General features: G+C 36.7%; 1 protein-coding gene across 1 annotated transcript; it reads right to left on the bottom strand.

Annotated features, from left to right (window-relative positions):
• Positions 1–1,864: 1,864 nt before the first annotated feature.
• On the bottom strand, positions 1,865–23,125 carry LOC308565296 (uncharacterized protein C4orf17; the record flags this gene model as incomplete). Its single annotated transcript, XM_081154269.1, has 8 exons — positions 1,865–2,064; positions 3,553–3,596; positions 4,819–5,011; positions 6,068–6,149; positions 11,404–11,544; positions 13,512–13,576; positions 19,031–19,249; positions 22,999–23,125. 8 exons carry the CDS (start codon positions 23,123–23,125, stop codon positions 1,865–1,867), a joined length of 1,071 nt encoding a protein of 356 aa, XP_081010395.1.
• Between the last annotated feature and the right edge of the window lie 4,696 nt (positions 23,126–27,821).

Below are 27,821 nucleotides of genomic sequence, written 5' to 3'. Positions count from 1 at the left end.
TTTTATGGGGTATGGTCTTGATATGCATCAGTAGTGACTAGTGGTTAAGCACATAGATTCCAGCCACATTTTGAACCACTCACTAAACCTTTGTCTCAGAAAGAGTTAACTGTCCACCACAGTCCAATTTTCCTTTCCATAGAATATAGTGTAGTACTGGAATATGATTGCTACTTAAGAATTTTATCAACCCCCTAGCAGCCAGACTATTTCTTAATCACAGAATATGAATAGAAGTGATGTTTACCATTTCAAAGCCAAGACTTTAAGCAGAGGTACTTTCATTGTGGAAGTCAGAATAACATCCCCCAAAGATTCTAATCCCTGGAGCCTGTGATGCTACTTGGTAAGGGAGAATTAAATTGCTAACCATCCAACCTTAAGATAAGATTACCTTGGATAACCTAGATAACATTCAGGCCCAATGTAATCACAGGAAGAGGGGGGCAGAAGAGTCAATGTCAGAGCAATGTGCTATGAGAAGAATCAACCAGCCATTGTCGGCATTAAAGATAGAAAGGAGCCATGAGCCAAGGAGTGTGGGTAACCTCTAGAAGTTGGAAAAAGCAAAGAAAACGTATTCTCCCCTAAGGCCTCCAGAAGGAATGTAACCCTGCCAACCCTTTGATTTTAGCCCATTGAGACCCATTTCGGACCTCTGCTCCCAGAATTGTAAGAAATCAAATTTGTGTTTGGTTAAGGCACTAAGTTTGTGGTAATGTATTACAGCAGCGTTAGGAAATTAAAACTTTCCTCCACTCTCCTTTTCCTCTTTTGCCAGCAGGATGTAGTTGACAATGAAACCGTAGGCAATGGTTGAGATTCAAGAGGAAAGGATCCCAGGCCTCTGAATCACGAATAAACCAAAGTCATCTGCTGACTAAAAACACACACTTTGGACTCTTAGGTAAGATGTAAACTTCTATTGTATATGAAAGATGACACTTGCTACAACTGCATATCCCATCCCAATGAGTAGAACTCTCTGTTCCTCAGTTTTCTTATTTAAAAATAAGTGAGAATAACAATAGTAGCTACCTCAAATAATTATTGTGAAAATTAAATGTTACTATATCTAAAGTGTTTAGAATGATTCCTAACACACAGTAAGTGCAATGTAAATATTATTAAGATTGCACATATGCGTGCACGCATGTACACACACAAACACACAATTTATAGCATCTCTTCTGAATATTGAGCAAACACCCTAGATAAAAGATTGGCTGATTGGTAGAAAGAATCCAGCAGTACACTGAAAGAATAATAGCCATGGCCCAAGAGTGGTTTATTTTAAGGAAAAATACAAAATGTTCAATATTAGGAAATTTGTTAATATCATTCACAATTAGTAATGAGTGGAAACTAGTTCCTTTCTGGCTCATAAGTTAGGGATAATTTTTATAGCTTTTCTTTGTTGGAGGGAGGTGAGCATGTTTTTCATAATATCCCAACAACATTTTAACACCGTAGGTTGTGAAAATTAGGTGAGGTGTTAAAATTCTGTTTGTTTCTCTGTCAGAGTTTTGAGCAGGTATCGAATTATAACTGCTTAAATCTGATTATGGATGATTTTTCTAGTATCAGGGCCCTATACTTATGTAATAATACTAATAATGAAAGATTTGAAGTATAGTATATAAAGAAACATTTTTTTACACATGGCATTCAAATTAACTACAAATAGGAATACTGTCTCCAATAATATTTGTTTGGTAGCATTATATGCAGGAGCTTTGAGATTTACAGGTGCCACCAGATCGAGGGCCTATTGATTCCTTGATACCAAAATATATAAAAAATAATAATTTGATGTAACAAGTGAACCTCATGTCTGTGAGAAAATTAGCCCAGTCTAGATTTTCTACTTTTGGTATGTTAGAGGAGAAAATGTTCTTTGGGGAGAGAGATTGTATCCTTGTATACTCCTTGCTGACATTGGTTTTGTTGATATGCTCTGCTGAGTTTTAGGCCTAGGAGGAGAATTTGATTTGCTGAAATATTCTGTAACAGGTATTGTCATCTTATTTCTTCTTATAAACATTGGAGGCTTGTGCTCAGCCTCTGAAATAGAAAAAAAATCTAAATAAGGCCATATTTGAGGCATCGAACATAACTTCTGTCATGTTTTAGAAGCAAATTACATACAAAAAAACAACATGAAGTTTAGGTGAACCAAATACACCCCAAATTCATAAAATAATCTAATCTCATCTTTCATGTCATCTGCTCATCTTAACGAGTTATTTGTTCTATAACATATAGATGTTCTTTACTCTTGGAATCAAATGTTTTTGGTAAGAATGAATTAGGGCTGGTGAAGGGCACAGTGAGGCCAGTGAGAGAAAGGAGAAGGATCTCTGATCCTGATAGACAAAAAAATAAATAGACAAGCTGGTTAAAACAAGTCATTTGTACTCAGGAGACCTTCATAAGGCCTACATGGTCACATCCAAGGAGGAATACGGATTTGAGGAGATGCTAAATATCAACACTGGAGACAAAGGGGTATGATTTGGGGATTCTTATACAAAAATTTTCCAAATATCTAGATGGGGTAAAATACATTTGGGGCCAACAGGTAAGACATAAAATTGAGTAATAGAAACATCACTGTCAGGATTTTGTAATCCTGGGGTGAAGAGTTTTGTAGAAGAAGACAGATGCAATAGACAATCCTTGGAGTGTCAGAATAAGGGGATATTTTCTAATTTCTAAATTACACTTATTATTGTCTATTAGCAGATAGAGCCCCTTTTGGGTTGGTTAAGTCAAACAGACCCTGCTGGGGTTTAGAGTAACCTCCAGGAACTCTAATTGATTACCGTATCATTCCTGGTATAAGGGGAACTTGTAGAAATAATAAGGTAGGCTTTTGTTTGAGGCTACTAGACATACTTCATAGTCGTTGCTCTATAGTCATTGCTCTATAGTCATTGTTGCTGTGCTTGTTTAAGGCTAGGGGCCCCCAGTCCAACAGGGATGTTTCAGTTGGGCTATTCTGCAGCAATGTAAGACTTTCCACAATCCTTGATCCTTCTTGGTCCAAATCATAGGCTGAGGCTGGGCTTCTGGTAGGGACACAAAACTGCTCCTCCCTTTCATATTTCAGATGTCTCATGGGACATCTGCTGGCTGGCTGACATTTTATTATTTTCTCTGGTGACTTTGTTTCTAGTAAAAATTATCTGGCTCAATGACAAACTGTGAAGAACCAAAATTCTGAGATCATTGTCTTTTTGTTAAGTCAATGCAGGGTTTCCCGTCACTGAACTGGCATGACCAAACCTATAGTTCCCCCTGTGTCCTCCTGTCTTGCTTCTAAAGAGTGTCTGTCCCTGGGGCACTTTACTTTTCAATACAAAGTTAAATTTCTGTCAAATGTATCTCTATGAGAAATTCATCAGGTGCTGCCCCTTAGAATAGCTGGAAATCACTATTGCATTTTACTGCATTTAAAACCAGATATCCTTAATATCTGTGTCCCTAACTAGTTAGTTACTTACTGGTTTCCTTATAACAACTCAGTAATTATCACAAACTGTACTTAACCTTTTGGTACCGCTTTATTGTCTTCAGATCCTTGACTTGATACTCTAAATCAATTGGAGAAAGAGAAAATTAAATTCACAGATACCAACAAGTATTTTCTATAGACTGCATTATCATCATATAAACTAAGTATATGTGTGTCTTAAATATCCTATTCAAATTCTTGGTGTTTCAAAATAGAGTGTATTAAATGTATTTTCCAATGAAAAATTTTTCTGACTTTGAGTAAATATCTAAACAGTACATTATACTCGGGCAGAGAGACCAACCCTGACTACCTCCCAGATCCTAATTTTTTTTTTTAATCCTCACCTAAGGATATGTTTTTTTTCATTGATGAGACAGAGAGTGAAAGGGAGATAAGGAGAGAGAGGGAGAGAGAGAAACTCCACCAGGAATCAAACCCTCGGCCCTTGGGTGCACAGGACAATGCTCTAACCACTGAGGAACACTGGCTAGGGCACGCCAACTTCTAATTTTATGGAAACTCTAAGGTGGAGACAAATTGCACTACTACAAAATTACCCACTGTCTTAATGCTTTTTAAAGTTATCTATTATGTGTTTTGAATATTTATTTTCTCTTAATTTAAACTTTACTCAACTTTTAATTTTAAAGCAACAAGATTTTTAACTCCCAGCTTAAACATCATCTTACCACATTCTTTCACCGCGTTGTTTATACATAAATATGCATTTTCTTCTGTCATTGAAATTACAAGGTTTAGGAAGAATTTCTACTGAAATATTTCCCAATTCCCTTAATAGTTTTTTCCCTCTGACAACCCCCAGGAGTATGTCAAAGATAATCAAGTGGAGCAATTTAGCTTAAACTTGCATTGTTCTATACCAAAAAAAAAAAGTGATACCTCTATGATATGCATTTAACAAAATATACAATAACAATACAATTTAGATTTCCTTTATAGCTTTTATTTTTAAGTAAAGTAAAAAAAAATTAAAACCACTATATTTTCTTAGATTTCTGGATGGCTTCTCTTGCCCTTAGTGGAAAGGGAACTTTCCTCAGAAAGAAAGGTTATTGGGTAAGGAGGACACAGCCCCTGCAAAAATGCTCTGAAAAATAAGATTTAGAGTGATCCTCTTACATTTATGAAAATTTTAAAAAATACACATTGTTGTCATTTATTGAGTAAAGAGGAGACTTAAAAACCTCAGCATGATTAGTGTTTTGAAAGATAATGAGAAGAGAATTGGAAGTCTTTATGTACCATATGCCCTCTAGGTGGCCATGGTGTCTCATTACCTAGTCAGTTGATGTCCTTCTGTAGGTCTGGTCAGCACTTTTGATTTTGAGGGTGAATATGAGGGCGATTTAACTTTGGTCGGCTTCCCAGTCACTGCTGCTGGTTCTGCTGAGGCTCTGCTTCTCCAAGGGCGAGCCAACATGTTGACCTCAGCCAGCTCAGCATGAATCAAAGCTGAGATCCATTCTTTTTCTGATTTAACAAAAGGGGTGGGAAGGGCATGAAGGTTGTAATTATCATTGTCTGGAAACACTGAATTAGTTTTTTTACCCAGCACTCCAGTATAAAATGCTGCTAATCTGTTTTCTGGGTAGGCACCTGTGTATGACTCAAGGTTTCTGCAGAAAAGTTTCTGTTGACCTGTGATACTGTAGAGTGCCCAGAGTAGCTAACTCACTGAGGTACTTGTCCGTGAATGGCAGTGGAATTGTTTTCAAATGTTGAAAACAAAACTCAGCCTTACAGGCCACTGCCAAATGAAAAAAGAAAAGAAAAAAAAGTACACCCACAAAAAATAAGTACAATATGATCTTATTAAATACAAACTGATACTTAAATAATAATTACAAGCATATCTAGAAGAGTATACACTAAAGTATTCACTGAAATGGTGTCTGTGATCATTTTATTTATTGTTATTGGTCTTCTTTTATTTTTTTCTGGTTCTCCCCCTCCCCCCACCCTCCAACAATAAGCACTTATTTCTTGTGTAATTTTTTTAAGTTATATTTTTAAAAAGGAAAAAATTTAGAGAATAAAGTTTTCTCACCCCAAAATAATACTTCCTCAATTGTCTGCCAAGTAGTCCAGAATTCCTGGGGTAAGGAACTATGTGTTTCCAAAATGCTCCCATTTAAAACATTAGCCTATTCCTGGCACATCGGTATTTCCTAACTTTGATTAGTGCAATGGTTCTCAAAGGGTTGTCTCAGACCAGCATCATCAGCAGCATCTGGGGCCTTGTTAGAGATGCAAATTCTCAGGTTTCACCCACCCCAGAAGCCTGGCCTCTGTCAGTCTGATGACCAGCTAGGTTTAAGGATAGATGCTCTATGCTTTTTATGGTTGTCCCATTAAGACTGGCATGTATTTTCATGGAACAGGCCAAGATGGGCCTAAAGGAGGCTAGGAGATGACTGAGTTGATGGTTTTGGTGGGGAATTGGCAGAGCTGTTAGAATCTGGAACTTGGAAGCCTAGCTCCTGCCATCCATACCAAAGGAAGAAACAGGCTCTGTGTTCATCTCACCTTTTGAACTTGCATGAAGCAGCCACTGTAGAACTTCGGCCAGAGAATCAGTACGTAAAATGTTACAGAGTTTTTCCAGAATCTGACAGAGAATATTGGAGTTATATAGTGAGCAAGTAAGTGGTATAAGGCTATAAAGTTCCCTTTACTTTCTCCAGTCTCATCTTCCCAAATGCACCCTGTACACAGTGCACAATTCAATCAATTGGGATTTTAGCTTGGGAGCCAGCGGAATCTTTAAAAAAATATCTCCAATGCAAGTAGTAATAGTTTAGGTTAGGCGATGCAGTTTTTCTTGTTTTGTCTGTTCAGTACCAACATTATCTGGAGGAGCCATTAATTTTTCTTCTCTTAGGGAATTGATCCTTTCCCTCTGTCCCATGGGGTTCTAATGGAGATCTTCCTGTCACAGAACTGTCCCTCTATCTGTACTGCTCCCCTCTATAGTGGGTGAATCTAGCTGGATTCCTCATTGTTCCTCAGTTCTCTGAATGTAGTGATTAGCCCAATGGGATAGGAATCTAATTCTCATTTGTCAATCAAAATCCTTCTTTGAGAATTTTTATCTGGAGCTAAGGCCTGAAGTGTGGATGATAGAGAAGATTAATATATGAAATAATTAGTTATAATAAAAATGGACTCTAATAAGCATTAAAGTGCAAAGTATTAAGCACATGATGTTTCCAGTTTGACCCTAACTCTATCTGCTATTAGAATTTAGATATATCTGAAATTCATTCCTGTCTCCTGAACTTCAGTCCTATATAACCATCAGCCTTCTAGATGTATCCACTTAAATATACTATAGTTACTTTGAACCAAACTATCTAAAACTAAAACTGCACCAAACTCGCTGTTCTTCCTGCTTCCCCTGTCTCAGTGGACAGCACCAGCATACATGAATGTATGTCCAAACCAGAATCTAGGATTCGTCCTAGACAATGCCAAACAACAACTTTAGTAAATTCTTCCTTCTAAATATTTCTCAAACCTCTCCATTTCTCTCTGTTGGCACAGCCTTGACCCAGTCTAAACCATCATCAATTCTTTGAGCTACTGCAGCATCTTTTTCCTAGTCTCTCTGCCTGAAACCTTTTCTTAAAATACTATTAATTCACAAAATATTTCTGTCTGTCATTGATCTAGATGCTGGAGATATAGAATTGAAATTAAAGGGCAGAAAAATCCTCTGCCCTATATTGAGCTTTGTTATATTATAAATTCTTGCCCTTGATAATGTCATACCATGAAGACAGCAAATTAAATATGCTCCTAATTTCACAATAAATCAATGGCCATGGCAAAAACGGGAAAAAGAACCCTCTGGTATTCTCTAGACCACTCTTGCCTCTAATGGTATTTTCATCAATATGATGATTGCACATTACTTCCAGCTTCTTTAACTCATAAATAACTCATTGGTCAGCTTTGAGAGAATATAATTATCCTTTTAGTGAGAGGAAGTAGAATATGCCCTCCCTTCTTTTCATTAAGTTTTGTTCCAGAAGGAAGTCAATATATTGGCAGGTGAGTTTGATCTGTTGAAACTCGATTTTAGGATTTGGGAGTATAGGTCTCTAGTAGCCCCTATAGAGTACCCTACACTTTTTTTTTAAAGTTTGACTTTTCTGGGGTCTCAACTGAATTCTTGGTGTGTTCAACAAGGTCTCTTCAATCTGGCAGATCAGAAGTCCAGCATCTCTAAGCAATGTGCTACCTTCCATTAGCTTCCTTCTGCCAGGTCTCAGAATCTCATCCTCTCCATGTGCAGCTTATACTAGACTAAAGATTCATGAAACCCTGTGCAGATTTTTGGAGCTCATTCTCTCCATAGATCCCTCTTCTTCAGAATCTAAATTTACAAATTCTGGCCACTTCAGCATCCCCAAAATCTGAACTCCGTTTTCTCTACCTGGTGAGGTTGTTACTTTCTGTTTGGGCTCTACTTTTCTGTACCATGATTAGGAATGTGCCCCAGACAGAAACATGTAAATCATCCCAATTGTTATCTTTTTTTCTCAGTGGTCGTATATTTGTACTGTCTGCTTTCCAGTGCCTGAAAACAGTTTCTATGTATATATTTCACAGTTATATGGTTGTTTACAGTAGGAGGATAAGTCTTGAACCTAATCTACCATTTTGGAAGCAGGGTACCTTGCCTGCAATTTTGCTTCCTCCTCCCAAATTAATTCTACATATTGTATCTAGAGTAATTTTTCTAAAGTACAACTCTAATCATGTAATTCTTGTACTTACAAAGTAATTCAGTATCATTCACTACTTAAAATTCTTCACCGACTTCCCACGGCCCTTGGGATAGCTTATAAAATACTTTATTACCTGGTATCTGCTCAGTCTCCAACCCCAGCATTTGCAATGTTTTCCCTTCACTTTCTGCAATAGCCATATTGATGCTTTTAGTTCTTGAATAAACAATGCTCTCACCTCTTAACCTTTACATAAAAGTTCTCTTGGCTAGGAGTAACCATTTTCTTACTTCTCTTTATCTTGTAATTATACCTAAACATTCTTTAGGGTTTTTTTCTCCTTGAAGGCTCTCTTAGCTCCAAAATTTCCTCCTATATGATCCTACAACACTTGTATAATCCCTCTCATAAGCTATGTGAATGAAGGAACCAACTGTATCTTCCAACTATATATAATATTTTGTCATTTGATATTAAATATGTATAGAATAAGTGAATGTGTTTGGCAGACTTTTTGGTGTCATTAATAAAGAGATTTATTTCTATAAATTCAAGATCTTTGAGAGGAACACTAAAAACAAGATCTTAATAGATACAGAATTCTGTTTTCCTTTAAAGTAATAATTGTGAAACTACATACTTTTTCATATGCTCCCCTGCACAGACATTTCTTGATTTCACAACCCATTCAGACTTACCAGCCTAAATAGTAGGAGATTGGAATATAGTTCAGATTTTTTGTAGAAGGCACAGAAGGATGGGATACCACCAAGATGAACTCTCTTTTTAGGGTTCTTATGAAACAAGTCAAAACATTTTAATGACCTATTTTCTCACTTTACTCCTTTTCTTTTAATTTATTTAACAAATAGTCAACAATTATTTGCTAAAATGCCATGCTCTGTGGGTCAGTTAATAATTTGCAAGCTGGTAAGTGCTGAGGAATCTGTTGTGAACAAGATGGATGAGATCCGCTCCGTCAAAGAATTTACATTTTAGTGGATTTTGTATCAATTGATGTCCAGTTAAGTCAATACCTGTGAGGTGTAAGATGTTTTTGAGAGAAGGGTTCTTTAATAGATTCCCACAAGGCCAGTTTTATAGGATCATGCTGATCTATTGATGTGCTCACGGAAGCAAGATAGCCTCACTAAAACTGTGCACAGCTCATGGTTTAGTATAGCTGAGGTCCTATTTGGTTAGCTGATTTTCTACAATTCCGCTTTGACCTTGATAGAACTTTTCTTTTTAATTTATATATTCAACATTCAATAAATACTTATTTAATAATTACTAGGTGCCTATCACTTATCGAGGCATTGAAGACAAAGCAATAACCAAGACACATAAGTATGAGATCTTATAAGACTTAAATTTTAGTGTGAGTGGGGTAGGGAGGCAGAGACAATATTGAAAAATAAATAAATATGAACATAATAGATATGGCATGTGTTATAGAAAAAAATCACACACAAAAACAAAGGCTAATGGGATAGAGAGTGTCTGGGTAGCTGCCTTCGATTGGATGGTCAGGGAAAGTACTTCTGAGTAAGTGATGTTTAACCTAAAACCTTAATGAGAAGAAGGTGACCACTGAAATGATTAAAGAGAAGATAATTTCTAGCAGAGGAAAACCCCTCATGGAAGGAATAAGAAAATTATAGAAAGATCAGTGGTGTCAGAATGCAGTGGTTGAGGCAGACAGTGATTCGAAAACTCTGTAATAGAAAGTCTTTAGCCAGAATCATCAGGAAATCATGTGTAAACACAAGTCATATCTGTAGATATTCTCCCTTCTTGTCCTCCTTTCTTTTTATGCTCTCTCCCAATTTGATCATCAACATTAAGTACTATGCCCAATAAAACTGTCATCCTTTACTTTTAACACAGCTCCTTATGAGGACTATTCAGTAACAACCCTTACAACATGCTCTGTTATTTGCAATTGCCACTACTGATATTTTAAAATTCTGTCAGTCATCATTACAATATTTTGACCCTTAATTCACTGTAGGGAGTCTTAAAATGAGGCAAGGTGGAGGTTACCAAAAGGATCTAAAGAAAGTAAACAAAGAATGGCAGATGACAAATATCAGCTGATTGATTTATTCCTGGTTATATGTCATTCTCAGAAATAACTGTAGCTGGAGAGAACTATCCAGTAGTCTGATATGACATATTACTATTAATTTAACTCAGTTTATAATCCCAGGAAGAAAAGGTTTGAGGAAACAGTTTTCCACAAATAAGAGAAAGAGAGATGAATGTTGATTAGAGGAATCTCTGCTTTAAAATATGTGAAGGTGGGGGGCAGAGATTAACCAAAGAATTTATTTGCATATATACATAACCCATGAACACAGACAATAGTGGGGTGAAGGCCCAGGTGGGGGGTATGAGGAAGAAGGGGTCAATGGGGAAAAATGAGGACAGCTGTAGTACTTTCAACAATAAAGATAAATTTAAAAAATAATAATAAATTTTAGAGAGAAAAAATAATAAAGTAAACCAACCTCCAAAATATATATATGTGTGAAGGAAATGTATTGGTAAAGGTTAGAATTTGGAGATAGTGCCTCTTAAGCATTAGGAAGATAATAAAGAAAGATATGGGAAAAATAGGGCCAAGGTTGCTGGGCAAATGCCAAGCTTTTCATTGCGTCTAAACCAAACACTGTGGGTTATTTTTGTTGTTTTGTTTTAATTTTCATTAAATTTGTTGGGGTGACATTTGTTAATAAAATTATATAGGTTTCGGGTGTACAATTCTATAATACATCATCTGTATATTGCATTGTGTGTTCACTACTCAAAGTCAAGTCTCCTTCAGTCACTATCCGCCCCTTACCTTCTTCTAACTCCCTCTATCCCCTTTCCCTCTGGTAATCTCCATGATGTTGTCTGTGTCTATGAGGGGCTTTTTTAATCCCTTCACCTTAAGCAAACAAACAAAATAGAAACACCCTCATAGAGAAAGAAAACAGACTGATAGCTGTCAAATGCTGTGTTTTTTAAAGAGTGACAAGATTCCAGAGAAAAGTAAGACTTCAAGGATCCTAAGTAATATGAATTTTTGTTTGTCGGTTCATGCTGTACCCAAGTTATGGATTAAATAAACATGCCCCTTACTTTGATTTCCTGATCCAGGTAGTTTGGTATGCATACAGTGTTGTTTTTGACGTTAGGCTTGGCACTCATCACCCCTGAAGAACAAGAGCCCGCAGTAGAGCATGCCTTTGGAGGTGAGGGTGGATTTTTTACCTTAATTTCCTAAATCAGAGATACAATATAATCAATATACATTTGAATCCACTTATATTTTGTATAAAAATTCAATGTAAAGTGAATTAGAAATACTGTAGGTAAATGAGAAACATACATAAAAGCAAAAGGTTAGTTTTAATCCTCCCTTAAATATCTAATTTTCAAATATTTGCTTTTGGAGACAGAACAAATAGTAATACATCATTTACTTTTGTGAAACCATTTAAAACCCTTGGTTAAACATCAGCATAATAATTTTTAGATGTTTAATATGTAAATTTTACTTACATTGCCGCTTCAGATAAGAACCAACTCATGACACATAATAAGATTTTCTGTTGAGTTGGGAACATTTCTCTTTTATGATCAGAAAAGATAGCCAAGAGATTTTATGGTGTGTCTGTTTCTCTCTCTCTCTCCCTCTCCCTTCCTCTCACTGAAATCAGTAAAGACCTATTTAAAAAAAAGAAAGAAAGAAAGAAAGAAAAGAAAAGAAAAAAGAAAGACTCTCAGAACAATAAGAATGAAAAAGAATCTCCTCAGCCATATAAAGGACATTTATGAATAAAGTAAACTATCATCATACTTAGTGGCGAAAGTCTGAATGCTTTCTCCCAGTGACTTAGTAGGTCAGAGATGTCTGCTCTCATCAGTTCCATTTAACATTGTACTAGAGTTCCTAGCCATTGCAATAAGGCATAACAGAGAGAAAGAGCATGTGCGTTTGAAACTATAATAGAAGAATTTTAAATTTTGGCTTTATCAAAATTATAAATTTTGCTTCTTCAAAAGATATAACTACAAAAAAACAGAAGCCTCAGACTGAAAGTAAATATTTGCAAAATAGATATGTGACAAAAGATTTATACCTAGAATATATAAAAATGTTTACAACTTCATAATAAAACAACCCAATTTAAAATGTGGGCAAAAGATTTGAACACATACTTTTCATACAAGGATATATGTATGGCAAGTAAGAACATGAAAACATGTCAACTTCATTAGTCATTAGGGAAATGTACATTAAAACCACAAAGAAATAACCACTACTACCCACTAGATTGGCTAAAATAAAAGTACTGACCATACTAAGGATGTAGAGGAAAAGAAAGTCTTATGCACTGCTGGCAGGCAATACAAAGTGGTAAAGCCACTTTGAAAAACAGTTTGGCAGCTTCTTAAAAAACTTAACATTCACCTACTATAAGACTGAATCATTCTACTACTAGATTTTTTTTACCCAAGAGAAAAGAAAATGCATCTCTATACAAAGGCTTGTACACAAATGTCCATATCACCTTTGTGAAAAATTGGAAACAAGCTAAATGTCTACCAGCAGGTGAATGGATAAACAAATTGTGGGAATACTCCTCAGCAACAAAAAGGAATGAACTACCCTTTTTACTGGCACATAACAACATGGATGAATCTTAAAATAATTATGCTGAGTTTAACAAATCCCAGATTTAAAAGAAGAGAACTTGCTATATTGTTTCATTTATATAAATTCCTGAAAATTGCATGCTAAATGTTTAGTGGCAGCAGATAAATGTTTGCCTATGGGAGGACCAGGATCATGAGAAAACGTTTAGAAGTAATGGGTATATTTATTTTCTTGATTTCTGTGGAGGCTTCCATGGTATGGAGATATATTTGTCAAAACTCGTCAAACTCTGCACTTCAAGTACAAGATGAGGAAAAAGTAGGTTTACAGTTATGAGTACACAAAACACAGTTTATTCTTGGATTATTATTTATTAATTATTATATTATTTTCCATATGAATAACTGTAAACCTACTTTTGCCCCACCTGGTATGTGCATTTTATATCATGTTAATTGCACTTAAATGAAACTGTAAAAAATATTGTGAAACATGGCATCTTTTCAGAAAAGTATGTGAAGAAGAAAGAGAAGAGGAAATGATAAAAGTCAAACTAAATAGGTAGCTGTAATAGTTGTTTCTTTACCTTTTTAATTACAAAGGGATTGTCATTGGAAGTTTTGAAGCACTCCTTGACTTTTCTACAGGGCTCTGAAATGATATTGAGGAAAAATATACTTAGATCAAACAAAAAAAATGTCTATCACATGCCATGTATATTGGTTTCTGAAACGGATGGGAGTACATTTGAATATCAGTTAAGATCAACCCTGGGGGTGTGAGAGATGAGATTAAAGATGGCAGTGGACTGAGTGGAAGCTACACTGACAATCTCCCGGGACCAAACTGGAATTACAACTAAAATATAGAAAAACCATCCTGAATAATCAACTGCAACTGAAGACTAGCAGGAGAGCACCCTCATAAGGAGGAAAAGTGGAGACTGCATAGACTGGTAGGAAGTGCTGAGGTGCGAGAGGGCTGGCTGGGCTCCTACGGACAGCAGCTGAAGGTCAGAGGGATATCTCAGCTGTAGAGGGTTCCCACTGAGGACTCTGGGGACTAAACCCCAGGCTGGGTTCCCCAGCCCAGAGCACCAGAACTGAGAAAGGTGCCCACATAACATCTGGCTATGAAAAGCAGCTGGGTTTCTGTCTGCCAGGGAGAGAAGGTTGGGAATGCAGGCACCCTCTTAAAGAGCCAATGCACAAAGTTTTGTGTGCAGCCACTCACACTGGGATCCAGTAGAGGGAGGGCAGAGTGGACTGGAGTTGTATGAGGAGAACCTAGGGTTGTGGGCTCTGGAGATAGAGCTCAGGAGGGCACCCCTCTGGATTTCTGTACCAAGTCATTCTCCTGTACTGCAGAGGACATTTTTCTCGGGCAGACAATTTGCTACTTATGCCTGGGGGAGGGAAGCAATTGCCCCACCCTGCTGGAAAACCTCTCGCCCTACCCAGTGGAGTTTCTAGAGCCTGAGGCTCATTAAGAGATCAGATTAATCAGCTTGCAGGCAGAGGCAGACCTCAGAGTGCTTTCAGTCTTTGCCTGATCTGCTTCTGGACCTAGGCTTTGGTAAAGCAGACTTTGGTGGGCATCTTGGTCCTTTCCAAATGCACCCAACCCCAGCAGAGGAGACCTCAAGCTGAGGGTTGTTGATAGCTCCAAACATGGTACTCAAGGCCAATCACAAACTGTGTCTGGCATTGTCCTGCACCAGAGACCCTCCAAAAAGACTGAGAGTCCAGCAGATCTACCCAATACATAAAAACAAACCCAAACAGGCAGCCAAAATGGGGAGGCAAAAAAAATAAGCCCCAAATGAGAGAACAAGAGAAGTTTCCAGAAAAAGAGCTAAATGAAATGGAGATAAGCAATCTATCAGATATAGAGTTCAGAATACTGATTGTAAGGATGCTCAACAGCATGAAAAAATATATGGAAACTATGAAGGAACTAAGAATGACATAGCAGAAATAAAGAAAACATTGGAAGAAATAAACAGCAGATTAGAGGAAGCTGAGGATCAGATCAGCCAATTAGAAGACAGAATAGAAAAAAATTCCTTAATCAAGGATCCAAAGAGAAAAAACAATTTAAAAACAGGAGGACACTTTAAGGGAGCTGTGGGACAACATAAAATGTAACAATATTCACATTTTAGGAATACTAGGAGAGGTCAAAAGTAAGCAAGGGTTAAAGAACCTGTTTGAAGAAATAACGGCAGAAAACTTCCCTAACCTGGTGAAGGAAGAAGTCACACAAGTTCAGGAGGCACAGAGAGTCCCAAACAAGAAGAATCCAAAGAGTCCCATGCCCAGACACATCATAATTAAAATGCCAAGAATTCAAGACAAAGAGAGAATCTTAAAGGCAGCTAGAGAAAAGCAATCTGTTACCTACAAAGAAGCTCCCATAAGGTTGTCAGCTGACTTCTCATCAGAAACTGTACAGGCCAGAAGGAAATGATATGAAGTATTCAAGGTAATGCAAAACAAGGATCTGAAACCAAGATTACTCTATCCAGCAAGACTATCATTCAAGATAGATGGTGAAATAAGGAGCTTCCCAGACCAAAAAAAAGGCTAAAGGAGTTTATCACCGCCAAACTAGCATTGCAGGAAACGTTAAAGAGACTGCTATAATTAGAAGTAGAAATAGAGAGAAAAAGAAACATAGGCATAAAGAATTAAAATGGCAATAGATAAGTACCTCTCAATAATAACCTTAAATGTAAATGGATTAAATGCTCCAATAAAAAGACATAGGGTGGCTGAATGGATAAGAAAACATGACCCCAATATATGCTGTCTACAAGAAACCCACCTCAAAACAAAAGACTCACACAGGATGAGAGTGAAGGGATGGAAAAAAATTTTCCATGCAAATGGAAATGAAAAAAAAAAGCTGTGGTAGCAATACTGGTATCAGACAAAATAGACGTCAAAATAAAGACCGTAACGAGAGACAAGAAAGGTCACTACATATCCAACAAGAGGATATAACCTGATAAACATATATGCACCCAATATAGGAGCACCTAAATTTATAAAAAAAACTTCTAGAGGACTTTAAGGGAGAGATCGACAGCAAGACAGTCATACTAGGGGGCTTTTAACACCACACTGATTTCACTGGATAAGTCTTCCAGACAAAAAATCAACAAGGAAACAGTGACCCTAAATGACACACTAGGTCATATTGATTTAATTGACATTTACAGAACATTACACTCCAAAGCTGCAGAATATACATTCTTCTCAAATTCACATCAGTAGATGGTGGATAAAAAAGCTCTGGTGGTACATTTACACCATGGAATACTATGCAGCTATAAAAGAGAAGGATCACTTATCCTTTGGGACAGCATGGAGGGAACTGGAGAGTATTATGCTTAGCAAAATAAGCCAGTCAGAGAAACACAGATACCACATGATCTCACTTATATGTGGAATATAATAAACAAAATAAAGTGATGAACAAAATAGATCCAGAGACATAGAAGCATGGAACAGACTGAGGGATCTCAGAAGAAAGGCGGGGGGTGGGGGAGTGGGTAGGGAGAGAGTAATCAAAGAACTTATATGTCTATAAGCATAACCCATGGACACAAACATTGTAATGGGAAAGGCCTGGGAGTGGGGTGGATGCGGGGTGGAGGGGATCAATGGGGGGGAAAAGGAGACATCTGTAATACTTTCAACAATAAAGATTAATTTTTTAAAAAAACCAAGCCTGTGATCTGTTCATAAATATTAGGAAACTTGCTGGAAGAATTGTACTACAATAACATAATAAAAGCATATTTATATTACAAAACAAATTATATGGCCAGAAAGATGATTTTTAAAAACACTGCAAGAGCTTTCTGGATGTGGTAAACTTTTAAAAAGTACATATTCTGGTGTAAGCATGTTTTTCTCTGGTTCCTACTCATAACTGTCACTTTCTCTAATTACAGAGACTATGTGTGCTGTTTGCTCTGTGGACAGAAAGCAAAGATGTATGCTGAGTTATAATTACACTCTTTATTTTATTTATTGTTTCATCCCATTTCATAAAATCATGTATCTAAATCCCCCTAAATTACCCTAAAACCACTTAAACATTTGCTTAATTTTTCTTTGTATTAATTTTCTTTGTATTAAAGATATAATGTTTAAATGATGCTGCCTTTTTTACTGAAGCCACAGTAAACACAACAGTTCTTTTGAAGGTGAAAAAATTTCACGTATATACCCAATAGTAACTGAATTCATTATTTAGGGAGAACAAAGTTATGGGTGTGAGTCTATTAAGAGAACGCTTGTGGGAAACAGAAACCACTGTTGTTATTCTAAGGAAAAATATTTCTAATATTATTGGAAGGGCTAGAACAGTGAACTCTGGCCTTGACTCTTCATTTCAAGAACCACACCGTGTACCCCGCCCACACAGGAGGGCACAGCCTTTATCACAAGCAGACGGAAAGGAGTCAGGAAGTCATGGCCACTTTAGGTGCTGTCACAACATCCATGAGGCTAAAGATTAGGCACTGGATTGCCCCTGCAATACAAGAGCCCTCATGTCTGCTGACTTTGCCTTTTGACACCTATAAATCCAGAATCTGAACACTGAGATGTTGTAGCCAAAAAACTAAGAAGACCCATGTGTCCAGTCACACTTGATAGTAAGCATCAACCAAAAAGATGCCCTCGACCCCACATATGCGATATAAATTTTACCAGATGGCAACACCCAATTCCCTTCAAAGGACTCCTGCTAATGTAATTTTTAAGTTCCTATGTTTTACAGTATAAGAAGGGACACCAGAAAGAAGGTAGAATAAGTGGGCTTTGATTCTTCATTGCCAGTGGAAAGGTGGGAAGAGGAACTCCTAAATGAAAAATGAAATGAGTTAACAAGTATGAAGACCTTAGAATGGAATCACATAGTAAATGCTCTATTAGTGATCCCTCATTATCTTTGGAAAGATATATATTTTACCATATTATACCAAAATAATTTTCATGTGCCCTGAAACTCTTTGTAACAGCATGTAATTGTACAGGGCAGGATAAAGAGAACAGAATATAATTTCTACCATCCAGAATCCCTTCCATTTTACCTTGATCTCTAGATTTTGCCACACTGTGCTTTTCTCATATTAGTTTAAAATGTATAACATAATGATCTCATATATTACAAAATGATTATCATGATAGATTTAGTTAACATCCATCACCTCACAGTTACAAATTCCTTTTTAAAAAAATATACCTTTATTGATTTCAGAGAGAGGAAAGAAAAGGGAGAGAGGGAGAGAGAGAAACATCAGTGATGAGAGAGTCATCATTGATCGGCTCTCTCCTGCACGCCCCCGACTGGGAGTTGAGCCCACAGCCCAGGCATGTGCCCTGACTGGGAATCGAACCTCAGTCTCCAAGATCCTACATCAATGCTCAACCTCTGAGCCACACCTGGGTGGGCCAGTTACAAATTTTTTTGTCATGAGAAATTTGAAGATCTAAACTCTTAACTTTCAAATATACAATATAGTATTGTTAACTATAACTATGCTGTATTTTTTATTAGTCTCACTTCATTTCAATTCAGTAAACATTAATTCATTGAATTGTTTACAGAAGACCAGGCACTGTGCTGGAAGCAGGGGAGCTATCAAGAATAGCAAAAACACAGAGCCCTGATCTTAAGGTCTTTGCCATCCAGAGAGGAAGATGTCAACATGAAATTTCATGCCTATTGCATTTCTCCAACTCTATTTCTGAAATAGTTTCCCGATCAATGCTGCTAACAATTCATTTTTGGTATCTCTTAGGCTACTTTTGTAGGAACTAGAGATTAGAACCACACCAAATATGTCTTGGACACAATTAATAATAATTATAATATTTGTTAACATTTTTGAACTACTGAATTAAAATTAGATGAGTGAAACACTTTTATAATGAATAACCTATTTCTCAGTGAGAAAATTTCATGGCTATTTAAAAATCACTGCAGCTGGATTAGCAATCATATAGCTTTCCACTTCCCCACCCCCCGCCATTCCCAATAGTTTGCAGGAGGCCTCAGGAAAGGTTTCATCAGCTGAGTGGGACTCACCAGAATGAGGCCGCGGGGGTGGGGGATGCCCTTGGACACTGTTTGGAGCCGGTGAGACTCCTCTGACTGGGCTCTCCAGGGCTGCGGTGCTGGGCGGGTGACTGCATTTGGCAAATGGTATTTCGTCCCTCTCTGAGTGGTTGAACTGGCCAACATCCCACAACGTTCCCAGTGAGTTATCATCATCATTCACAGTACAGATCGGGATGTTATTCAAACCTAGGTAGTCAGGATAAAAAGATCGAAGCTCCAGATTAGGTTTGGGGCAGGTTTTCTTTGCGTGATCAGCAATGTTCCATCCAACCAGATGTTCTTAAGTGCAGGTAAGATGTCTGACTTCAAACTGTATGAACCCTTGCTAGTCCTTGAAAATCACTGTTGCAAATTATATTTGCAATACATGCTTCCTTAAAATGTTCTGCCATCTTGTTAGCCTGAGAACCAGATCCACATCTTTGATCTTGGTCTGAGAGCCAAGTGGGGTAGATCTGCCTCTGTTCCAGACAGACCTCTCATTTCCCAAGTTTCTATAATGACTAAGAGGGATTATGTTAGCCCTCTTCATGAATACCAGATTGAGGTTGTTTGAAAGCATCTAGGATGTCTCAATGTAGAAAGGCATCCTAAAAGACATTCACTGACTCTCCTTTTGTACTGGCAGAAGGTGAAAAGCTGTGGGAGCTAGAAATAGAGACAGGATAAGGTGGATTGTGAGGGAAGGAACGATGGGGAATGTGATGCAAAAGAACCTCCTTCGTCATGTCACAGTTCTGGGTTCATTCCCTCTCAGCTATTTGCTTTTGGCTCAAATATTGATTTAAGACAGGTCGTTTTTTTCAGTGCAATGCTATGCCATGTCGAATTGGACAGCTTAGGAAATGGGGACGTGTGGGGCATTGCTGTACGTTAATCAGTGAATTATGAGAGGTAGCAATAGATGGCTGCTTTGTTTCACAGGAATCATCTCAATAGTGTTTTTCGTATTTGTCATTCTTCCGAATCTCCCTCTGGTACAATTGGTCCATGCTCTTCTTATTTATCTGCTCAAATGACCTAAAAAATGTCTTTGCTGACAACCCTTTCTGAAATACAGCCCATCACTCTCTATCTCCTTGTGCTCTTTTATTATTCCCATAGCATTTGTCACTTGTCATATCTTTTTGCATTCTGCTAGACTGAGCTGCCCCAGAATATCAACTTCATGAAGCATGGACTTTGTCTATTTCATTTTCTGCCCTTCTCCCAGTGTCTGGAATACTGCCTGGCACAAAGTAGGTGCTCTAAGATTATTTGTTAAGTGAATGGATAACATAGCCAAATACAAAGCTTTTATTTAATCTAATACTTTGAACTTCGCTGATAGTAACTGGTTCCAAATAGAAATGAGAATAAAATTTTTGAAGACAGCATCACTTATCATTTTATCTTAAACACCTGGGTTAGTGATTGGCCCAGGTGCATAGTGGAAAATTGCTTATCAAATGAAATATATCACTTAACACAGAGACAATTAATGGAAAAAAATTCTGTTTTCTCTATTACCTCTTTTAATTATAAAAGATGTGTGTGGTGTGTGTGTGTGTGTGTGTGTGTGTGTGTGTGTGTGCGTGTTGGAGGGCCTTTTTTTCTTTCCATCCCTATATTTTTTCAGTTTTGTTTTTCTTGTTCATTCATACATTTTTCCATACACATATACATATATATGTGTGTGTGTTATGGGTCATATATATATATGTATATATACACACACACACACACACATACATACAGACATATATGCAGGGTGTCCCCCCAAAATGTATACATACACTTTAAATAATTATAAAGGCAGTGTTTATTAAAATACATCTCATTTTCAAAATTGAGCTATCAGCTGTTAAAGTATGTATACATTTTGGGGGATGTATGTGTGTGTGTGTAAAATTCAGATTGCATCTATCCAAGAGTTAAGAAAGAATTATATAAAAATGTGTGACGGGTCAAAGGGAATGCCATTAAAGTGGCTTCAGAGTCCAATGGGACAATATTAAATGATTTAAAGCTAGTCATGGAAATGTGAAATTCGATCCAGCAGTGAAGGATGTTAAAACAGTCTCAGTGGGAGCTTCATTTACTTCCTTGAATATACAGGAGAATTAGGTCTTAGGCCCAAGAAAGACCAGCTTCCCCTCTAGTGATGCCTTTATACTCATATCAGTAACCTCCCACCCCTCATTGTACATATGCCACACCGGATTTGTCTAAATCCCTTGAACATGTAACAAGACCTTTCCCACCTCTGAATTTTCACACGTGCTATTACCTCTAGTCATAAAATAACTCTCCCCCGTTACTTGCTGTTTCTCGTTTTTTAAGTATTGGTTTAAGTGTCACTTAAAAGAGACATTGTTTAGAGCATCATCCCAATATGCCAAGGTTCAGGTTTAATCTCTGGTCAGGGAAAATACAAGAGTCAACCAATGAATGCATAAATAAGTAGAACAACAAATCAATGTTTTTTTCTCTCTCAAAAAAAAAAAAAAATCAATAATTAAGAGAGACATTCCAGGCTCTACATTCTAAATCTAAATTAGGCTTCCTGTTGGTATATTCTCATATTATTCTGTATTTTCTTTTAGGGAAATTGTCTTATATCACATTCTCTGGAAATAGAAGCTGGGATGGAAATTTGTGTGAAGGAAATTTATTGGCGAGTGTTCTTGGGAACAACATATAAGAAAGCCAGAGAAGCAGAGTTGGGCAAAAGATGAACCGCAGTACAGATACCATAGAGGCCTCAGTCAGTTCCACAAGGAGCAATGGATGGCTCTGGAGTCGTGTCTCAACTCAAGGCAAGGGGGTCAGGCCTTTCCAACCCCCATCAACCACTCATTGTTCAAACTCCCATTGTGCATGAGACCTCCCTTCAGCTGACAGCAATTGCCAGAGAGGGACTCAGTGTAAGCCATCAGTAGCTGACACACCTGGCAGGTGGATAGATGAGTGACAGAAACTAAATTTTAAAAAATGTAAGAGAGAGAGAGAGAAGAAAGAAGAAGGAAGGAAGGAAGGAAGGAAGGAAGGAAGGAAGGAAGGAAGGAAGGAAGGAAGGAAGGAAGAGAGAGAGAGAGAGAGAGAGAGAGAGAGAGAGAGAGAGAAGAGAGAAAGAGAGAAAGAGAGAAAGAGAGAAAGAGAGAAAGAAAGAAAGAAAGAAAGAAAGAAAGAAAGAAAGAAAGAAAGAGAAAGAAAGAAAGAAAGAAAGAAAGAAAGAAAGAAAGAAAGAAAGAAAGAAAGAAAGAAAGAAAGAAAGAAAGAAAGAGAGAGAAGAAAGAAAAAGAAAGAAGGGAGGGAGGGAGGGAGGGAGGGAGGGAGGGAGGGAGGGAGGGAGGGAGGGAGGGAGGGAGGGAGGGAGGGAGGGAGGAGGGAGGAAGAAAGAAAGAAAGAAAGAAAGAAAGAAAGAAAGAAAGAAAGAAAGAAAGAAAGAAAGAAAGAAAGAAAGAAAGAAAGAAAGAAAGAAAGAAAGAAAGAAAGAGAAAGAATAGAGGGAAAGATGGGAGAAGAGATGGCGGAACTTAGGAAGGAAGTTGGAAGGAGGAAGATAGGGAGGGGGGAAGAAAGGAGAGAGCGAGAAGGGGTGGGGGTGGGTAAAATACATGCTTCTCCGGGGCTGGTATTTAGCATGTAGATGCTAGCATAGCTGTGCAAGTTGTTAAAATATTGAAACATTTTCATACCATTTGGCCATTGCTACCCTGAGCTCCCTGAGTGGCCCCCTTCCTAACAATGGAGTAATCCAAACGTGAATGCCTGGCACAGGGGGTGCCTGCTGGCCTCTGCTCTAACTCCAGTGCTGGCATTGGGTCTCAATAGTCAATGCCTGTGCCTCAGCAGCGATCAAATCCTTTGAATAGCACCCCTGTGTTCATCCACCAGAATAGTGGAGTAGCCCGTGTAGAGGAGACACTTTCTAGGACCTTGCGTCACCTTACCTTTGATGTGGCAGACCCTTCTGGGGTGAGGGGTGTGCCTGACTAGAAAACAACTTCCATTTCTTGCCATACTATGGCTGCCTTTGCTCTCAAGCTGAGGAGCAGAGGTTGGGGATTTGAGGCTCATGTTCACAGAATGTTGGTTTGCCCCTCTCCACTGTTGCCACACAATGCCTTGGGGTCTACCTCCTTAGCCTGGCTCCCACTTCCAGAGATGATCATACCCTGAAATCACAGAATGACAATCGTTTGACAAGGGGTTCTCGACATTTCCTTGCACAGTGAACATTTCTCCAACTTCTTCGTTTGTGCTGAATTATTCCTCGTATCAAAGCAGTGTGAGGGTATTTTATTTTCAGATCAAATTTTTTGCAAACATTGAAATCAATCTAGGCTTGAGCAGAGAAGAAATATTTTTCCTTGGGAAAATCAAAACATTTGTGAGAAACTTAAAGTATATTCTATATTTAATTGCATTTAAGGTCACTTTGTTGGCTTTCCAACATAAAAATAGATTACATGGTTATTATCAATTTTGATATAGTAAATTAAAATGGTAGCTTTAAAATACAATACCCACAAATGTGCTTTACATTAAATTAACTTTAAATAAGGACCTTTCCTATTGTACTTTAATAAAATCAGCGTCTTAAATTTGTGTCATCTTCTGAGAAGTTGGTAAAATCTGAACATGAAAAAACATCCAATAGCAAAAGAGTGATATTACATTTACAGATGATAAGCTGGAGAACCTTTGGCATGTTATTATTTGCAATATTTAGCAAGATTTAATGATATTCCCTCAATCACTCTGCAGTCACTTATTAGACACCTACAATGTCATAGTCCTAAGGGATAAAAGATAATGTTATGGCTCTTGGGGAATTCACAATTATTTGGGAAAGAAAATTTCTGGATTAGGAACATAGAAAAGCATATAAACTTTCTTGAAGATGGTATACTGGTCTTAAAATTTAAGAAGGATTTTTTCCTGGCATTTATTGTATATTTTCTATCTTATATGGAAATCTTATTTATCACAACAGTATTAGGAAATATACATTTTATTTCTAACCACATCAGGGAGTTTTTCTAGTCAGAATAATTCCTAGTGTCAAAATATTTCCATATTCTAGAAATTGATTTCAAGAATTTGTTGGGGCGGATATATTTAGTTCATTGACTATATTTTAGACTAGAGCAATCTATATTCAAGTTTTTCAAATTATATATTCAGAGTGTACAGTATAGTAATTACCAGCCCTGCTGTCACAAAACATCTGATTTTCATAAATTCTAAAATTATTCTAAGCTGAATAAAATCTATTTTACTATTTTAAATTCATAAAATATTATCTAATGATAAAATATATTTTCTTACTGTTCCTTATGAGTAAATAGGAGAGAATCCTAACATCTGCAAAAATCAGACCTTAGACTTTCTCATTTTTCTGTGTGAGCCCTTTTGCACAATCAGGTCAGTGAATTAATTTTTCATTTGTATTGAGGGGAAAATGGTATAGTAGGCAGTTTGGAGAATGAAAAGGATGTTGAACTGGAATTTAAAAGTGGGATTTACGGTCCCAACTTTGCCATTAATGAGCAAAGTGACCATGGGTGGATTGCTTAATGTCCTAGATGTTGGCTTGCTGTTATGAAACCTGTCAGTCAGTCTATGTCTGCTAGAATGTTTAGCTATTCTACTATGTGTGTCTTTCCCACATCAATTCTCTTAGGTTTATTTGGAGGATTGTGAAATACCTTAAATTCTGGTATAAAAGGTCATCAAGCAAACAATGCAGAAAATTATTCTTCCTCCTCTTATGAAAATGGCAGTGGAGTCTGAAATTCATTGTGCTCTTATATTTCAAAGGTGTACAGTGCTTACTCTTGGATTATGGAAAATTTAACAATCTGATGTTATTGTTTTTATTGTTTCTATTGAAAACTTCAAAATAATGTTAAAGGAATAAAGGCAATGTATAAATATTTTTTTCTCATACATCATTTAAAAGTCTATAAAATCCAAAATATACATTATGTACTATTGAAAGTCTTATTTAAACTTAAATTTTCACAAGTGAAGTAAGTGAATAACTCAGGACAAAGTTGTACTTTGATTTGTTCTAGAAAGTGATATAATGACAATAAAATGAAACTACCTCAAACCTGAGGGAAAGCAAAACTACATTTTGCTCTGTGGAAGACACCATTAAAAGAATGAAAATTAAGCCACAGACCAGGAAATATTTGCAGAACACATATCTGATAAAGGACTTGTATCCAAAGTATACAAAGAACACTTAAAACTGAACAATAAGAAAACACATAGCCCAATTAAAAACTGGGCAAAGATCTGAACAAACACCTCATCAAAAATCATCAGATGGCAAATATGCATGCATATGAAAAAGATACTCAACATCGTTTGCCATTAGGGAATAAAAAAATTAAAACAACAAGAGATACCACTATATACCTATCAGAAAGGCTAAAATCCAAACACTGACAACGTCAAATGCTGGCCAGAACGTGGAGAATCGGGAACTCGCACTCATTGTTAGGGGAATTGTAAAACGGCACAGCCACTTTGAGACATATCGGCAGCTTCTTACAAAGCTAAACATAGTTTTACCATATAATCCAGCAATCGTGTCTACCCAAAGGAGCTGAAAACTTATGTCCACACAGAATCCTACATGTGAATTTTAATCCTAATTGCCAAAATTGAAAGCAACCAAGGTGTCCTTCAACAGTGAATGGATAAATAAACTGTGGTACATCCACACAATGGAATACTATTCAGCGCTACAAAGAAATGAGCTATGAAGCCATTAAAAGACATGGAGGAAACTTAAAGGCATACTGTTAAATGAAAGAAGCCAATTTGAAAAGGCTACTTGCTGTATGATTTCAACTATGTGACATTCTGGAAAAAAAAAAAAAACAATGGAGAGTGTAAAAATCTCCGTGGTTGCCAGGAGTTCCAAAGGAAATGGGTGAGTAATGAACAGGTGGAGCACAGGGGATTTTTTGGGCAGTAAAACTAACCTATACTATACTGTTCTATACTGTAATAGTGGATATAGGACATTACGCATTTGTTGAAATCCATAGAACAAAACAGAGTGAACTCTAATGTAAACTATGGACTTTAGTTAATAATAATAATATTGGTTCAGCAATTGTAACAAATGTACCCCACTAATGCAAATGTTAATAATAGGTGAAACTGGGCAGGAGGATATATACATATATGGAACTCCTTATACTATCTGTTCAATTTTTCTATAAGCTTAAAAACTACTCTAAAAAAGTAGTCTATTGATTTTTTTAAAATCTATCTTCACAGCCTGAAGAAAAGCAAAACTATTTTGGTTACTACTAATAATGGACTACATCTTTCTCTTTTACCTCTTGCCTATACTGATTTCAACACTTTAATTGACTGATAATTTATTATCCAGTGCTTTTCATGGATATCTTTACAAAGTCCATGAATTACCATGGAATAATATTTTCAATTAGATTTCTCTGTATAACAAGCATTAATTTTAGACTGTAATTTTTATGACTTATAAACTCAGAAGAAATTAATGAATTATTTGTTCTCATACAGAAGGGTAGCTTTTCTCCCCAAAAGACAAAAGAAATATGAAAAGGACATATTATTAAAATAAAAAATAATTTAAAAATAAAGAATTAAGAGAAGTATATACCAGAAAATACATTATTTATTAATTGATAAATATTATCCTTATTGGCAAATCAGAAATCTTATTTACTTTGTAATGATGTGACTAAAAATTTTCCTAAACCAAATTAGAGAAACCCATCAGTGCAAAATTGGTCAGTGTATGTTATGGATGGATTCTGCAGACTAAATCAGTTATAGTTATTTCTACAAATGGGCCATGGCTTAGTTTGATGGCCCAAAGACAGTTTTGTGATAAACAATAGGTATATTAAAACACACACACACACACAAAACCAAAAACGTGCACTTGTTTCCAGTATTTTAGCTTAATAGGCATTTGCTTTATAATAAAGAGCAACAATTCTCAGCCTATTTTCCCCACCATGATAAACATAGCAGATGATGTTCACATAAAAGGTAAATTCCCATCACATGTTCAGATTTTAAAGAACACATCCCAAAATTATGGGGAAGCAAAGTACTAAAAACAAAGTTTCAATCAACCACAACTCTGGTGTGTCCGTAACTGCTGCTCAGAAGAGCTGTATAAGTAGGTTCTAACTCCAATCTTTCCAATTAGGTAAGACATGGCATTGCAACCAATGCCAAAGATACTCTTAGAGAATTACCCTTCTTTGTATTAATAATTCCTTTTAAAAACTAAACAAATTGTGAACATAAATATTTTGGTTATTATTAATAAATATCTAGTCTCAGCTCTCTACCTGTGTGTTGCAAAACCTAGGCTGAGACCTCCTGACTTCGAAAATACATCCAGAAGATTTGCTGAGTGAAAGTAGCTGAGTTCCATTTATAATTCTATTTTAATTGTGATGCTAACGCTCTGCTTTCACTCTGAAGAGGAAAAGAAAAACCTATTTAAAGGTAACTCTGTGGCAAGAGCTAATTAAAATTGCCATTCACCATTCAGAGAATTGTTTAACTGCTTCTCTAAGCAATATTTCCTTTCATATAGCCGCTTGAATTTACCTATATATACATATATATTTATTAGTAAATTATTGAATTCTATTTAGACTTCAAAATCCTCAAAATAGGTGGTTTTTGAAGCATTATTAATCACTCTAGTCCTAACTCTAGCCATTGTTACTTAGAAAAAGACCAC

The sequence above is a fragment of the Miniopterus schreibersii genome, assembly GCF_964146895.1.
Source record: "Miniopterus schreibersii genome assembly, chromosome: 1".
Classification (NCBI taxonomy): domain Eukaryota; kingdom Metazoa; phylum Chordata; class Mammalia; order Chiroptera; family Miniopteridae; genus Miniopterus; species Miniopterus schreibersii.
The sequence above is the reverse complement of the archived record's forward strand: the minus strand, read 5'-3'. Positions and strand labels throughout refer to the sequence as shown.